Source organism: Hippoglossus stenolepis, chromosome 2, assembly GCF_022539355.2.
Source record: "Hippoglossus stenolepis isolate QCI-W04-F060 chromosome 2, HSTE1.2, whole genome shotgun sequence".
NCBI lineage: Eukaryota > Metazoa > Chordata > Actinopteri > Pleuronectiformes > Pleuronectidae > Hippoglossus > Hippoglossus stenolepis.
The window spans coordinates 22940712-22958353 of NC_061484.1; the positions used below are offsets into that span (position 1 = coordinate 22940712).

At 42.8% G+C, this 17642-nt stretch overlaps 3 protein-coding genes across 4 annotated transcripts; all 3 read right to left on the reverse strand.

Moving 5' to 3' along the window:
- Positions 1–497: 497 nt before the first annotated feature.
- Positions 498–4420, reverse strand: zgc:136472 (uncharacterized protein LOC678514 homolog). Its single transcript, XM_035181148.1, has 11 exons — positions 4235–4420; positions 3820–4020; positions 3314–3438; positions 2994–3131; positions 2704–2811; positions 1878–2003; positions 1540–1737; positions 1336–1456; positions 1029–1210; positions 722–811; positions 498–589 (listed from the first exon to the last, which is right to left on the reverse strand). The coding sequence occupies exons 1-11, from the start codon at positions 4413–4415 to the stop codon at positions 506–508; spliced, it is 1554 nt and encodes a 517-aa protein (XP_035037039.1). The 5' UTR covers positions 4416–4420; the 3' UTR covers positions 498–505.
- Positions 4421–5896: 1476 nt separating this feature from the next.
- Positions 5897–10808, reverse strand: LOC118122463 (lipopolysaccharide-induced tumor necrosis factor-alpha factor homolog). Of its 2 annotated transcripts, none has more exons than XM_035179190.2 (5): positions 10640–10808; positions 9144–9309; positions 7817–7924; positions 7532–7718; positions 5897–7442 (listed from the first exon to the last, which is right to left on the reverse strand). In XM_035179190.2, exons 2-5 carry the CDS (start codon positions 9280–9282, stop codon positions 7310–7312), a joined length of 567 nt encoding a protein of 188 aa, XP_035035081.1. In that variant the 5' UTR covers positions 9283–9309; positions 10640–10808; the 3' UTR covers positions 5897–7309. The 2 variants fall into 2 exon arrangements, with proteins under 2 accessions (XP_035035081.1, XP_035035075.1); XM_035179184.2 differs by having other exon boundaries at positions 9144–9312.
- A 1062-nt stretch (positions 10809–11870) lies between these two features.
- On the reverse strand, positions 11871–17468 carry pdia2 (protein disulfide isomerase family A, member 2). Its single transcript, XM_047344030.1, is given in 12 exon segments — positions 11871–11996; positions 12084–12266; positions 12440–12555; positions 12558–12614; positions 12782–12902; positions 13506–13700; positions 13918–14043; positions 14181–14297; positions 14784–14921; positions 15013–15146; positions 16056–16262; positions 17170–17468. Coding segments are annotated over 12 exon segments (1713 nt in total). The 5' UTR covers positions 17435–17468; the 3' UTR covers positions 11871–11942.
- Between the last annotated feature and the right edge of the window lie 174 nt (positions 17469–17642).

Below are 17642 nucleotides of genomic sequence, written 5' to 3' on the forward strand. Positions count from 1 at the left end.
TAATCCGTTGTGTAGTTTTAGCGTAATCCTGCTCACAAACAATCAAACAAAACAACAAACAGTGAAAACGTCCTTAGAAGAGGCTAAAAATATAATCAGAAACACATACAAATTATATAAAATGTAAAAAGTGAAATATGTAAATTGTATTTGATTGTTCGTGTGTGAGCAAGATTACACTTCCTTCTTTTTTCATTGGAATTTTTATGCTGTATAGTAATGGACGGCAGGTTTGCATGTTTCCCTCTGCCTGTGTGGGTTTTATTTGCGTACTGCGGCTTGTCGACTCCAGAGACATGCAGACAGAAGCTCACTGAGGTTGAATAACTGGAAAACCTTTCAGCCATCAGAGTTTTCAACTGAAGACTTTATTCGACTTGATCGCACACACGGTTAAGGACAGTGTGGTTGAGTAGATAAAACAAGATCCATGTTTAGAAAGTACTACACACACACGCACACACTCACACACACACACACACGCACACGTCTCTTTGTTCTGATATTAAAGCTCGTCTTTAGTTTTGTTGGCATTTTTCGCCTCCTCAGCTTTCGCGGCCTCGATGTACTTCTTCCTGTCTTCATCCTCCTGGAGACACAAAGGAGACAAGTTTATTTTTAACAGAGAATAAAGGAAGCTCTCACACACACACACACACACACACACACACAATCTCACACATTGTCATAAAAGCTCAGCTGGCGAGGAAGATGATTTTACCTTAACTCTGTCCTTTTTGGCTTTTTCCATCTCTTTATCTAAAAACTTAACCAGGTCCTTCACCTTCCTTTTCCCCTTGTAAACCACCATCTGACGAGAACACAGATCATGCACGTCAACAACTATCACAGGTCTGCAGTTTGTCACACATGCAGCAAGGTTAACATGTGTAATGTTTAATTAACATTACATTTAAAATACAGTATCTAACATAATTAACGTAATGTTTGTACTGTTGGACGGTTTAACACAAGTTATGTTTGGGCCAAAACGCCCTGAATCTTTATTGCTCCATGTAGCTTCATACCCTTTCAGCGTACAGAGCAGGAAACAGGCCGAGTGACGGGTAGCGTCCCTGCATCGACATGTTGATGTCATTGGCGGAGGCGTCGATGCAAGCGACCACCACGTCCTCTCGCTCCTTTAAGGCCTCGGCTAGTTCCTCCCACAGCGGGAGCAGAGCCTTGGAGTCCTGACTGTACGGCAGATCTGAGGAGCACACAGTGAGCACTGAGGTGAAGAAGAAGAAGCCTCTACTTGGGATTTGTAACCGTTGAATCTGTGCTCCCTGTGCAGACAGCGGTGGTGTGTCGGTGTAAAGTGGGTTCACGTACAGAACATGACAAACACAGTCTTGTCGGGGTTAAAGGCGACTTTCTCCAGAGTCATTCCCACCAGCTCCTTCACTGGCTTCGTGTCCCACCCGTCAGGTATCGGCTCGCTCTGCAGCTTCGGCTGTTGCGTCAACACAGAAACGTTCAATACGTCAGCTCGACCTGTCGTCCCAGTTCCACTCACCGGATGAGAGTGTGCGTTACCTTAGCTTTGCCCTCGAGGTAGGACTGACAGAATGTCTTTACGGTCTCTACGTCCAGAGAGTCAGAGGGCAGGTGATAGGTCACGTGGTCTGTCAGGTTGACCAATCGGATGATAGGAGCCTCAAAATCTCGTACTCTGAAGTACTCCATCATCCGGCCGTTACGAGACTCATCCACGTTCACCCACACAAATAAAATCTGAACACACAAAAGGAAAACAAACAAAGTAAGCAAATGCTGCTGTTTGAAAGGAATTATGTGTGTGTGTGTGTGTGTGTGTGTGTGTGTGTGTGTGTGTGTGTGTGTGTGTGTGTGTGTGTGTGTGTGTGTGTGTGTACCTTCAACCTGAACGCCCCTGCAGCACCGCTAAAGGCCGAGTAAATCTCTTTGAAGTCTGCAGCGGTTTCGTTCACAAACAGGATGGCGTGGTGTAACACAGGCGAGCTTAAGATCTGATTGGCCGTCTGCAAGAGATAAATAAAATAAACCAAGCCCCACCAAATCACACACACACTCATACATATCAGTCCCATAAATGTGTCAACATTTTTCATTGAGATCCATGAATTATTCCCTGGGAATTTAGTGAAAACGTCGAAAAACACATCGTTACAAAATTCCTGGATCCGCAACCTGATCTGGATCCACACACGAATTTCTCCAAATCCTCTTCACGATCCACATTTCTGCTGTTTTATTCAATTCAAAGGAAACCCTTCTTGTGTTTGTTTCACAGTTAGTTACCTTCACAACCAATATAAGCAACACATGCTTCAAAACAGCCTAAACGTCTGCGGAGCTGAAACAGATTTGAGGTTTTGAGTTGTTGACTTGAGTTGTGGCCTAATTTGTTGAAGAATCACAGACTTTTCAAAAATGTGCAAACAGGCAGCAGATCATCAGACATATTCCCGAAATAGAAAGTCAAACATTCCATTATATTAATATTCACAGACAATCGCAGTGAGTTTAAACCCAAAAAACAGCTCCAAGCTGCAGTGGAGCAGTTACAATGTGTGTGTGTGTGTGTGTGTGTGTGTGTGTGTGTGTGTGTGTGTGTGTGTGTGTGTGTGTGTGTTGTGTGTGTGTGTGTGTGTGTGTGTGTGTGTGTGTGTGTGTGTGTGTGTGTGTGTGTGGGAATACAACATGCACTTAATACTGAACCTTTCCGGTGTATTCAGTGACTGGGTCCATCTGGTAGACAGTGATAAAGACGATCAGCTCCTCTTTAGATGTCTGAGGCATCATTTTATAAGCCTGGATGAGCTTAGACTGCAGCACACACACACACACACACACACACACACACACACACACACACACACACAGGTATGAGTACAACAAACTGCTGGTCTTGAAATACTGGATACATTCATACATATCGAAAGAAGTTTCATTAAAAATGTGTGTGTGTCTGTGTGTGTGTGTGTGTGTGTGTGTGTGTGTGTGAGTACCTTTTTTAGCAGCAGAACGACATCATGGGTGAGACCATATTTACTGATAACTTCATTGTTCTGTGTCACGGCAAAGCTGACGTCAGGAAGGTCCATGGCTGCAGAGTAGAACACCTGGACGTACTCGTGATCCAGCTCCTGCACACACACACACACAGAGACACAGAGACACACACAGACACACACACACACACACACACACACACACACACACACACACACACACACACACACACACACACACACACACACACACACACAGTTACAATAGAGCGAAGCCACAACAGCAAAAACAAAAAAGTAAAACAGCAGATTTTCACCTTAAAGAATCCGACCACCGTCAGCTCCTCTGAGGCCTCTGATAGGCTACGATCAGTGATGAGGTCAGCAGCAGATCCCGCCCTCCGTTTCAGCCAGGTCAGGATGGACGCCGCGCTCAGAGGAACTAAACACAATAATAACAGAAATAATCTTCCATGTTGTAGCAAAGTTAAATAATATTCAACAGGCTTTATACACATGTTCTAATCCTTCTCTCGTGCCTGTTACTGTGGAGCTGGAGATGATTAGTTTAGCTTAGCATGAAGCCAGGGGAAAGAGCTACCCTGGCTAAACCTGGAAACCACAGAATTCACACACTCCAAGCTGGTCTACTCAGTTTCTCATCTAAAATGAGACGTACTGACAGAGGAGCACATCTGAGGCATTTTTGTCTCCAACCAAGATGGCTGCAGCTGATGTGTAGAATTATTACAGCTCCATGTTCATAAAATAATAAATTACAGCTCCATAAATGTGCTCCATAATATCTGTGTCTTTCACGTACCAGGGCAGGGGACAGGGTTCTTTTTGTCTCCGCCAAGGTACAGCCTGATTATTGGAGGACCTGTGGCTTTGAGATCTTTCGCCAGCTCCTTCTCCTTTGTGACATCGACGACTGCCAGTTTGACCTCTGACCCCTGAAGCTCCGCAGCTGCACCTTTAAAAGCTGCTGATACACGATGGCTTTCTGCAGACAGAGGAGCATCTGCACATGGAAACACACACACACACACACACACACACATAAACACATGCACACACACAGCATTAAGGACATAATGAATATACTGCAGTGTGAGGTAGTTATTTGGCATTAAGGTAAATACACTTACAATCCATTTAATGGCTCTGTGGTGGCAATTTTTAACTTTAGCCTTTATGTGAACATTAAGGTTAAGATCAATCGGTGTGTGACTTACAGAAATGCACCAGGAGCTGTTGGTATTTTCTCAGCGCCCTTTTGAAATTCCCTTTCTTCAGCTGTAGGACTCCGTCCTCCTCGGGGAGAGATTTGTCGCCCTGTCCCTCACGATGCTCGTCGGCGGCGACAAACGCACACAGACAGAAGGCCGACAGCCCCAGCAGCAACAGTGTCCTCATGACGGCTCAACCGCGATCTGACAAATTGGTCACTGGGACAAGCTTGAAGGGAAGGTACGTATGAAGGGAGTGGTTAGAGGAAGGGCTGATGTGTGCATTTCAGTGTGTGTGTGTGTGTGTGTGTGTGTGTGTGTGTGTGTGTGTGTGTGTGTGTGTGTGTGTGTGTGTGTGTGTGTGTGTGTGTGTGTGTGTGTGTGTGTGTGTGTGTGGGTGTGTGTGGTGCAGGTAGAACTCATGTTGTGGGGACCCCATTCTGCTTAGTCACATTATAGGGATGTGTCTTACTCATGGCGACAAAAGAGTCCCCACAAAAAAATGTTTTAAGGTGTTGTAAGGTTAAGGTAAGTCTCCAAGTGTGTGTGTGTGTGTGTGTGTGTGTGTGTGTGTGTGTGTGTGTGTGTGTGTGTGTGTGTGTGTGTGTGTGTGTGTGTGTGTGTGAGTGCTGAGCTGGTAGCTGTGAATGCGTTCTGTTATCTGCCGACTCGACCCACCGGTCTGTAGCTGATTAACTTCCCTATCTAAGCCCCGCTGTATCTCTGCCATTGGCTGCTGTTCATATCAAGTATATCACGAAATATCTAAATGCCCTTTGCCTAACACAGTTACCCTCCACAAGGTCAGAATGGAAGCAAAAACACATGCGAACACACACAATTAACACATGCACATATTCAAGATGTGCAGAATTCACCCACCAGCGCAGGTGTTAGAAGAATATACGTGTTCGGCTGTGTTAAAATAGTCAAAACCATTTTTTCCTATCACCATAATAGATTAATAATTAACTTTGTAAGGATACTGATCATTGCACATCATTACAACAGCAGGTAAAGAAGGTGCATTAATCAATCATTGCATTGCAGGGCAAAGTAGGACACTCATATGCCACCAGGAGGCCACAGCAGGTTAATCACAGTATACATCATGTCTGTATCCCTGAAGAACAAGCTCAACATTTTGAGAAAAATAAGCTCATTTGTTTTCCTGCTGAGACGAGAAGATTGATGCCTTACTCTCAAATATTAAATGTCTGGCCAGCGCTAAGAAAAGGTTAGCTGAGCCCTTGAGACTGCTCGCCAGTGAGAAAATCCTCCTGCTGTCACTCAATCTGATTTGTTAAATCTGAACATAAACCAAAGTAGAACGAGAGATGAAAGTGTTGGTATCTTTAAATGAAAACTTAAAACCCATCTTTTTAATAAGGGAATAAGCATTTTGAACAAAAGGTCACACTATTTCTTAACTTTGTGAAGATGGGGGCGGACACCTGCACATTCTCTATAACATCTTCAGCTGAATATTGTGTCTTTGAAAAGTAACGCAAAGAAAAAGGCAAATTTATGACATGGAATCAAATTTGAAAAACTAAAATATATGGAATACAACCAGCTTAAAAAACTGTGTGAATCCATTCACAAGATCAATCTGTGTTAAATGTGGGTTTGAATTGATAATAATAGAAAACAAATAATAACAAATCATAATTTTATTCATAATAAAATCACAATTAAAAAAACAACGTGTGCAAACTTTACACATGTAAACAAATGTTTTACAGCAAACAAACAAAAAAAAAATCACATTTTATATTCAGCTTTTAGTTTAAAAGTTCTGTCAATCGATTTGATCACAAATCGTACCTGCACATCCACTCAGGTGTTTCACTATTGGACCAGAAAGAGTCTCACACGCACACACACACACACACACACACACACACACACACACACACACACACACACACACACACACACACACACACACACACACACACACACACACACTACCTGTGTGGGCTTACCATGGCTGTGCAGGGTAAATCCGTTTTCCATTAAGCCTTGTTTGGTTTAAACATGTCCAACATTCACACCTGGACAAGTTTCCTCTGTCTCATCACATTGGGTAAATGTTCATTGTCTGTTCTGTTAGTATTTAAATATGTAAAACAGCTCATTACCATGTTGGTTCATGTAAATCCGTCCCTGGACTGGACAGGAACTTGTTTGTCGACAATGTCCTCTCTGTCTTTTGTTTGTGCGCTGAGCTGTGGTCCAACGCTACAAGGATGGATTCAGTATTCAGTTCCTCCTTGTTTAAAAAAAAAGAAAGGGAACCCAACCCCATACGTTCTTACAAAATATCAAATATGCGAAAAGTATTTTTGTTTTTGTTTTTATAATTGTATGTATATAAAAATGCCAATTACAGATTGGGATATGATTCGGGGGCTGACATAGAGAAACAAACAATCCTCCGGACAATATAGAGTTTCCAATTAACCTAAACTGCATGTTTTTAGACTGTGGGAGGAAGCTGGAGTACCTGGAGGAGGAAGTACTACACAATCCTTCAGTTGATTCATGGAGTAATAAATTAGGATTCATTATTGACAAGATTCATCCTTTATCTATATATGGCTGATCCTTTGAGGGTCACGGTGGGTTATCTGGAGCTAAACCCAGATTACACGGGAACAATGACAAACTACCATTCACATTCAGGTTTTACAGGCAAAATAGAGTATTGACTTAACCTAACCCCACCCTGCATTTCTTTGGACTGTGGGAGGAAGCAGGAGAAAACCCACTCAGACACAGGGAGAACATGGCAATTCCACATAGAGAAGCCCCGGTCGACATCGGCTTCAAACCCTCAACCTTCTTCCTGTGAGGCGACGGTTCTAACCACCGCATATTTACAAAAACAATGATCGTTTAAAAAATAAAGCAGCTGTGGTGAGTCTGGATTCTCGTTGGTTAACAGAATCGAGTTTCTATCAAAATAAAAATGAAGTGTCAAACTGCTTTTGCAGCACAATCCACTTCTCTTCTGTCCATCTACAGTCTTCTCTGTACGTCACTTACAGCTCCATCACCTAGAAACTGTCCTGGTTTTTAGGTGACACAGTCCGGGTCGTCCAGTGGTCGTTTGTAAGTGAACAGATGGCGTCCACACTCTGGGCAGGAGTGATATGCGTCTTGTAGTCCACATGCGATGAGCGGGATCAGACAGAAACCACAGATCAGCCTGAAACACACGAGCGGTGTAGGTTTAGTTAAACCTGTAACAGCTATCTAACATTAACGTGTGTGTGTGTGTGTGTGTATGTGTCTCACCCCATCACTGCCAGAAGTATACACAGGCCCCAGGCATCCTTGCTAGGATGGTACTTGACATTAGTGGTAACAGTTCGCCGGCAGTGTGGGCAGCGCACCAAACCAGGCTGCTTTGTCAGATCGGACAGTCTGATGGGGACAGGCGTCGGCTGGGTTTGGCTGCTGTTGACAGTCTGTGTTGCACCGACTGTAGAGGGACAGAGGACAGTATCAAGGGTAAAACACAACTAGGGAAGGGGAGGAAATATAATTTTCGCCTGCTCGGTTGGATTATAAACCCAATACCTTGTGTGAGTGGATGGATTATGTATCCAGCGTTTCGGGGAGTTGAGGTCACAGACGTGGGCACAGAGGGCAGAGACAGGACGGGAAATGGATCCCGCTGAATCCTAACTGGTGAAAAAGAAAGACAAAAACGTTACTTCACATCTCTTGGACACATCTCTTTCTCTCTGTTTCAGCTCTTTGTGCAGATCTTTGCAGAACAACAATAGAAGCTGATAGAGAGTTGGGAGTTTTACACCGGTAAATGTTAGAATATGGCCTTTAGTGACCTTTAACTTTGTCTTCTCATTCATTTTAAATACCTGTGTGCATATATACAGTACAGGCATAATGTATAATCCGTATAATCAACATAACCTTGTGTTTATGTTAATTTTGTCAATGGAACACTGCAGCCTTTTTGCTTGCTTACTGAAATGAGGACGATGGGGTGATCGATGTTTATCTGTAGAAAGAAGTTTCTGCAAAACCAAACTGAAAATGCTGATGTGGATTCAAATCATTTTTTAACAAGATTCACACGGATTAATGTAGAATGCTTTCCTTTAATATGGCCCTGAATATACTCCATCCACATTAAAATACATAAACAACATCTGCTCATTAAAACGTCTGCTCTACTGTAATCACACTGTGATGAGTCTGCACTTTAAAGAAGACACGTTCTGCTCATATTCAGGTTCATCGTTTTGATTCGGGTTATTCAAATGCTCTAATTTTCAGAAAACACATCACTGTCCTCGCACTGCTGCAGCTCCTCTCTTCAGCCCCTGTCTGAAACACTTGGCTTTAGCTCCTGTCTCTTTAAGCCCCCCCCCTCCTGATAAAGTCCAGTCTGTAGTGATTGAAAAAGCATCAGAAGTCTCCTTTAATATCGTCTGTTCAAATTGTTCTGTTTCAGTTTTCGGAATAAGACCAAACTACTGTCCTGCAGGTTTTTTCATCCACTGAAATATCAACAAAATCACATCATGAAGTCATGAAGTCGTCTGACAAACTCAAATAAATACAGTGTGCAATCAGCTGGATTCACATTTTAAATGAATGACGAGGGGAGAGGTTAGAAATCTGGCTTCTCCTCATATCCGCAGTCTCACTTTTTCACTGATGCTTTTATTTTGATATCTACTTTGCAGATGAAATACGACTAATATCTCATCTTTCCTTATCTTAATTATTTTTGGAAATCCAAGTTTTATGGTCTGCACTAAAAGACAAGATTCAGATCTCTAGAAAGCTTATTTTATGAGTGAGAAAACCCCCCAACACACAAACAAGAAGATGAATGTGCAGAGTTGAAGAAAGCGAGAGCAGAGAGATATTCTACCTGCTTCTACGTAGGTGGGAGGAGGCGTGGAGGGGGAGGAGAGGGAGGCGTAGTAGGAGGGGGGTGGTGGGGTGTACAGTCCTTGAGTATTCCGAGCAGGAGGGTGGAGAGCGGCCTCTTCGTATGAAGGAGGTTCCATCAGGAGATCATCCGGTCAAACAGGATGCTGCTGATAAGGAGGAGGACGGACAGAGATGGAGATAACGTTCATTGTGATGCACGCAGACAGGGAGAAGGGACAAAACCCAAAGGGAGTTTAAACATGTGTCATCGAACATTTTGAACAAACCTATTTGGCAAGTACCCAGAAAAACTGGTGCTAATACTTTGTATGAAGTTACTTTTAGTGTTAAAAAACTTTGCAACACACTATACTTTTCCAGCGTACATTTGTTTGTTTTGTCCTGAATGTTCTCTAATTAACAAACATCAACAATCCTGTGAATTCTGTGAGTGAAACAATCTGAGAAAGATCGCTGCTGCACCATGAGGGGTTTTAAAGTAGATTTATTTTAAGGGGTGAGATGCAAAAATAAGTCGTTTGTACCATAGACTGTGAAAAAAGATGGACGACGTGACAGCTGCCAAAAGTGAAGCCAAAATGTCTCAGACGCCCCCTGGTGGCTTGCGGGAGTATGGGTCATAAACCAAACTAAAACGTCCAAATACGGGTCAAATTGATTTTTATTGTTTATTGTTCTGTGTTTTTTTATTCCCATGTATTTTGTAAAGCACTTTGTAAGCTTATTTAGAAAAGTGTTACAGAAATAAACGTTATTATTATTATAATGAATATAATTATATGATATATATAACTATAATTATAATAATATACCGACTCTAGTATCTCAATTTGGTTGGCAACTAGTTATAGGCCATCACTTATTTTATATCTGTTTGTTTGTTGGTGTGTGTGTGTGTGTGTGTGTGTGTGTGTGTGTGTGTGTGTGTGTGTGTGTGTGTGTGTATGTTTGAGTGAGGACATTTTTTTGGCCATTACCTTTGTTTTTCAGAGAGCTGTTAAAGAGGGTTAAGACTTTCTTTTAGGGTTAGAGTTAAGGGTTAAAGTTAAGGGTAAGAGTTAAGGGTTAGAGTTAGGATCGAAGGGGGAATGACGATGAGCGTCGTCACTAAGACAGAAGTAAAGAATGTGTGTGTGTGTGTGTGTGTGGACACTATTGTCAGTAATCTGAACATCTCTGCCTTCCTGCACCTCAAGCCGTGTGTTGTCACATGTCACATAACCACGTCGGGTCTGCCTCTCTGATTCTGTTGTTCAAGTTACTCTCACTCTCAGCTTATTTCAACTCAGACGTTCACGACAACAACAATAACGACGACACCGTCAGTGTCGTATCTGACACTGAACTCACAGATGATCCTGAATCATTCTGCTCCACGAGGATGTTTTTTTCAAATACCATCACCTTATGTCACATTAAAAGCAGCCGGACCAGTAGTGAACGTGCCTGCTGAACACAGACGTGTAACTCTACCTCACATGGGTCCTTTCTCTTCTGTAAACAGGAAACATCCGAGCCCTGGAGTCTGATCCAAAACAGGGCGCCAAACCGTCCTCCGACAAACTCCAAATGCTGCCTGTGACGACCTGTCCTCCGTCTCTAATTGAAGTGTGAGATGTGTGAGATGTGTCACAGCAGTGGTCTCACCTGGGATGAATGAGGAAGCTGGGCCGGAGGACACACGCACCAGGCTGGTGACAGACGTGACATCACAGCCTGTTCAACCTGTTTTCCTCTGGAATTGGAAACATTTTACTTCCCACAGAATGAAAACCAACCCTCTTCATCCGCTTCCCTCTGGAGTTCAGCCTCTCACACGAACCTGTTCCCACATGAAAACTCGTCCTTTAAACACACAGTTGTTACCAAGACACAAGATAGTAAATCTGCATGTGCGATATTAACTTAACCATTTATATATTTGTTAATGTGTTTGTTTATTTAGCAAGCACCAGATAAATGTCACGTAGAGACAGATAGAAAGTAAAGGGGACCAGGTTTTCTCCAGTCTCAGGAGACATTAGGTCTTGTTTCACTATCAATTATTTTAAATCTAATTTAAAGTCCAATCTTTTTAATTTAGCTTTTAACTAAGCCTGAGTCTGTCTCACATTTCTTTTCATATCTGTTATTATTTCATCTCTTATTTATTTCTATCTTGTGTCTTTTCACTGCATCGTTCTCTTGCACTGTTTTTACTTCTCTCCACCCTGACTGTGTTGTTTTCCCTTCGCCCCGTGTATGTAAAACACTTTGGCTCAACTCCTGTCTTCATGTTTTTGACGCCTGTCAATTTGTTTGTTGGTTGGTTTGTTTGTTCTTTGTCTGCAAGCGAGATAACACAAAACCCACAGCACAGATTCCCATGGAACTAGGTGGGGGGATGTGTTGTGGGTCAGGGAAGAAGCTATTTAATTTTGTTGTGGACCCAGGATATTTTTTCATAATTTTCTTGAACATTGTGAGACATTTTTTGACATTTTCCTACTTTCCCAGGGAATAACTCATGAATCTTGATGTGAAATTTAAAAAACAACATTTAGGGAACTGATATATCAGGTGTGTGGTGCAGTTTAAATAAATGTAAGGGGACTGTCTTTCTTTCTTTCTTTCTTTCTTTCTTTCTTTCTTTCTTTCTTTCTTTCTTTCTTTCCTAAAATAACCTATGCAGCGTTTAAGGTCATTTCAAAATAATAATCAACACTTTTTAACCCAAATTCATTTTATTAAGAAAACCTGAAAACGCTACGTGGATTCTGATTGGCTCAAAGTGACATCAAAGCTCATCTTTAGTTGTGTTGGTCGGCGCCTCTGTAGAGTCGTCAGCGTCCTGAAGGAGAGAAAAATAAATGAATGGATGAGAGGAGGGTGAGTGGAGAAGAGATATTTTGATGTAGGATTATAAAAGAATACAAACCTTGTCACCCTCCTTAGCATCATCATCATCATCATCTTCATCATCTTCATCATCATCATCATCCACATCTTCCTCATCCTCCTCATCCTCAACATTACTTCCCTCCTGAGGCAACACTCCTCCATCATCCAGGAACTTAGAGAAAGTCTCCAGGTCTCTGTTTCCAGCGTAGTCGACCACCTGGGAGAAGCAGAAAGACGTGATCAAAAGCTCTGTGTTGGAATGTGTGTGTGTTTGTGTGTGTGTGTGTGTGTGTGTGTGTGTGTGTGTGTGTGTGTGTGTGTGTGTGTGTGTGTGTGTGTGTGTGTGTGTGTGTGTGTGTGTGTGTGTGTGTGTGTGTGTGTGTGCTCTTACCTCTTTGCCCCGGCGGGGAAATATTTGAGCGTGGGGAATCCTTCAATAGTGACCGACTCCAGCTCGTTGGCTGAAGAGTCGATCTTGGCGATGATAATATCTTCGTGGTCAGCGTATTCTCACCCAGCTTATCCCAGATGGGAGCCAGCTCCTTACAGTGTCCACACCATGGAGCATCTACACACACACACACACACACACACACACACACACACACACACACACACACACACACACACACACACACACACACACACACACACACACACACTCACACACTTAATTCCAGTCTGAGTTGTTACAGTACACATGTCACGCTGAGGCAGACGGACACACTGACTTACAAAACTCCACAAAGACGTTTTTGGTCGGGTCCAGAGCAACAGATTCAAAATTCTTCCCCACCAGGACTGTGACTGGTCCTTTGTTCCAGTCCTCTGGGATCTCCTCTGTGCGATAGTACGGCTGCAACAAAAAAATATATAAAATATTTAGGCAACTGATTACTATGAGTGTGTGAGTGTAAGTACTTGAACAAACACCAGTGTGATAAGAACTACCTAAAATGACAGAAACCTTCTTGGAGATACCTTTTTTCTAACTTGTATTTTGACTTATAAGTTTGGTCCATGTCCCATCTGCTAACATGGAGGAGGAGGGGTTTATGATCTACTATATATACTGCAGCCAGCCACCAGGGGACGGCTGAGACATTTTGGCTTCACTTTTGGGGAGCTGTCATGTCGTCCATCTTTATTTACAGTCTGTGCTCACAATGAGGTCATGAGGGGTTGAGAAAAAGTTCTGCTACAGGAACTATTTCTTTCTAATCTTTGTTTTATTGTGAAACTCTAGATAATTCAAATTATTAAAGTGAATCCATCTGAGAGGTTTTAGAGGAGCTGATAACATCTCATATATACATCTGACTATGGGACCCATGGAGATGTTTTAATTCAATCTGAAAAGTAACTATAGCTTTGTCAGATGAATGTAGTGGAGTAAAAAACATTATATTTAAAATGGAGTTATGGAGTAAAGTAAATAATACGTGTTTGTGTGTTTTACCTTGGCGGTGCCACCCACGACCTCCTGGCACAGCTGTCGCAGCGAGTCTGCATTGAGGTCACTGGTGTCGATGTTGAACTTCTTTCCCGTCTCCATGTTGATGATGCGAGCAGTGGGGGCGTCGCCCTCGGACACGCCAAAGTATGTCAGCACATGAGACATGGCGGATGTCACGTCGATGACAATGAACAGCATCTGCATTACATACACGCAGACACACACACAGACACACACACAGACACACACACACATATGCCCACAAAGAAAAGTTAAGACAATAAGGTTAAATTTAATTTTAGGTCTTTTAAATATTGAATCTCTTTCAATGACACTTTTTTCTACACACACACACACACACACACACACGCACACACACACACACACACACACACACACACACACACTGTGTTACCTTGCCCTTGAACTCTTTGGCAACGGGCCTGCTTGCGTCCAGCAGAGCCCCCTGACTCTCCACGGTGGAGTTGATGAACAGCAGGCTGTGCAGGAGGATGCTCGAGGAGAAGATCTTATCTGCAGTCTGAAAACACACACACACACACACGGTGGGATTTGAGTATAATATAACATTTAATTGTCTAATGATGTATGTGTGTGTGTGTGTGGTGTGTGTTGTGTGTGTGTGTGTGTGTGTGTGTGTGTGTGTGTGTGTATCACCTCCTGCTTGAACGGGATGATCAGCTCCAGACTGTTTTCACCGATGAACTTGGTCAGATTCTTTTTGTCCAGTGTCCCGTCTTCTGACAACGCAAAGTCGGCTCTGCCGTCATCGAACTAGCAAACAAACACACACACACACACACACACACACACACACACACACACACACACACACACACACACACACACACACACACACACACACACACACACACACACACACACACACACACGTCATCGGTATCTCCCTGATCTCTTGGGCCCCTCGGCCTGCTCAGTAATCTTTGCAGACATGTAACACAACCATGATGAAATACTGACATTTAATATAGGTTTATTCTACAGTTGTCCAAATTAGTTTTCTGGCTACTGTGATTGTTTTTCTGTCCTATTTTGTGGTAGGTCTAATCATTTCTAAACTAAACCTTAAATACAACAACTTTAAATACTATAAATATCCTGGAAAAATCCTATAAGCACTGTATCTTGGCACTAGATGGCAGCAGAGCTAACACCATGAAGACTCCCTGTCCCTTTACACTGTCTCTGTATTAAACTCTGGACTCTTGTCTCTCTCTTGATGTCAGAACATGTTCGTACCTTTTTGAAAAGCACCACTGAGTTTTCTTTCACTTCATACTTCTGGAAAACCTCAGCAGTCGCTGTCAGAGCAAACTCTGTGTCCGTCACGTCCAGGGAAAGTTCCTTAAACAGCTTCGCCGCCTCACCGTCCAGATCCTAGTATTGATTCAATTCAAATATAGTGTAAATAATAAAACAAATATATCTCATGAGTTTTAACACTGGGTAGATAAGTTAATTAACGTACATCAAAGAATCCAACGACATTGACATCATGAGCATCGATGAACTGAGCTGCAGACTCTGCAGAGTCGAGCACTGGAGCACCAGGGCCTGACCGACGCTTCATCCACTGGACGATTCCCTCTGCTGTCCTCTTACCTGACAAACACACACACACACACACACACACACACACACACACACACACACACACACACACACACACACACAATTAGTGCAGGTCAGGCCCAGGAATATATGTCTATGACCTGTTGAGATTTACAGATAATGTACAAAAGCATAAACCTAAAAGTTTGACGATTTGGGAAATGTTTGTGTATATTTAAAACAGCGCAAAGACACTTAAAAACTGTTCTAAATCTAATCTAAAAGAGTTTAAGAGGAATTAAAAAACAATAAACAGGTTACAGATTAACCCTAACCCAAGAGTCTTGTCTCTACTCATGACTTTAGAGGACGGTACACTGACAAACATTGACCGTAAACCTAACCCCAACTTTAGCCTGAACCTAATCTTAATTTAACCCTGAATTTAACCTTATTTTACCTTAATCTAACTTCACTATTACCCTCACCTGAACCTAACCCTACTCTTACCCTAAACCCCAAAATAATCTAACAAACCCTAACCCTAACCCTAATCTATCTACCTCTACTTAACCTGAACCTAACTTTACCCATCCTACTCTAAACCTAACGTAAACCTAGACCAGAAACTAAACCTAAACTTAAACCTGAAACAGTCCAAAGTAAAGTCCTCACTTTAAATAATGATTTAAGTTGTGGAAGCCACACACACACACACACACACACACACACACACACACACACACACACACACACACACACACACACACACACACACACACATCCGATCTGGAAATAGAAACTAATTATGTGCAGCTGTGAGACTTAATCATTGAGGGTCTGAAATTTATTTTTTAATCAGTTTAAATTAATCCTCTGGGTTTGTGTGTGTGTGTGTGTGTGTGTGTGTGTGTGCGTGTGTGCATGTGTGTGTGTGTATGTGCGTGCATGTGTGTTTACCAGTGAAGTCGACAGGCTGCTTGCGGCCTCCGTTGATGAACAATTTGAGAGAGGGGAAACCTCCGATGTCAAACTCCTCAGCCAGCTCCTTCTCCTCCGCCGCGTCCACTTTGGCCAATCGCATGGTTGCCTCCTCCCCCTTCAGTTTCCCAGCAGCCTCTGCGTACACCGGCTCCAGACGCTTACAGTGACCACACCAGGGGGCGTCTGCACAAAACCCACACAGATCATGTAGAAGAAAAACTGGCACCTGAGAGGGGTTCATGAACTAAAACAGGCCTCAGCTCCATCCACCTGTTTGTCACTATCAGCAGCACGTGTGCAGATATACATGGAAATAAGCTGCTGATAGCAACAGTGGCAGTTGGCTTCAGGCTTCAGACCTCTCGTCTGCCACGACTGGGCTCATGTGTGGGAGAGTTGAACCTGGAGAACATCTGGACACGAGAGGCCACGTGTGTGCATGCGCATTTGCACGATAACGCCTCAATGCATACGAAGGGTTTAACGGTTTTTATTATAATAAAAAGACTGAAGGTTCTTACACTCAGCTCTTCATGCATCTTTTGGTCGTATCCCACAGTTTTCCTCTACTGAGTTGAGACCTCACAGCATATTTGTTAGAAAAGGCCAAGAATTTGACTTATTTAACATTTAGTTTTTTGTTCTCACTCTAAAATAAAAGAGCTCACATCTGCACGTCCTCTTAAAATACACATCTGCATCTCATTATAACACAAAATCATATTTGTGCTAAAAAGCAAAGTGATTAACTTTGTTAGAATTGCACAATAATTGGAGGGTTTTGGAAAACTTAAAAATTGAGAACATTTTAGAAGCGAATGTCTGTTACTAGATTCTCTGTTATACTTGTTGGGATCTGAACCTACGGAGACAAATATCAAAGACTCAACCCTATGGGTGCAGAATGAAACAAGTCTATGTAACAGAATGAATGAATGTAAGTTTACAAGTTAATATGGACTCATCTGTACAAAGGTGAGATTGAGTTACGGGGAATTTAAGTGTCTATGTCAAGTAATGTTCTGGTTTGTAAAAACGTTTGTTTGTTTTTCAGTTATTCATATTTATATATTACAATGTAACTACTCACAGAATTCGACCAGTAGAAACTGGTTCTCGCTCAGAGCTCTGTCGAAGTTGTTAATGTGGAGAACCATCACATCTTTCTCCTCCTCTATCTCTGTTGTTTTGTCTTTCTTCTCCTCCTCCTCTGTCTGTCCTGCAGCTTCTTCTTTCCTCTCCTCTGGTGTTTCTGTCGGTGTGTCACTGTTCTCCTCTGCGTCGTCGGCCTGGAGGCAGGAGGCCCACAGCAGCAGGCCCAGCAGCGTTAGGGACAGAAGCGTGTGCGTCCTCATGTTGGCTGTTTTACTCGGTCCGGCTGCTCTGGTGCCTCCGCTCAGGTGTGGACACTTTCAGGTTTCCACCTTTATGTGTTTAATATGGAGAGTGTGTGTCGAAATGTTACTGGCCTCCCTGCTCATCCAATCAGGAGTTACGCTCTTTCCAGTTCGAGCCAATCGGGCGGTGCCCTGTAGAGTCAAGAAATTGGGAAAACTGGCTGAT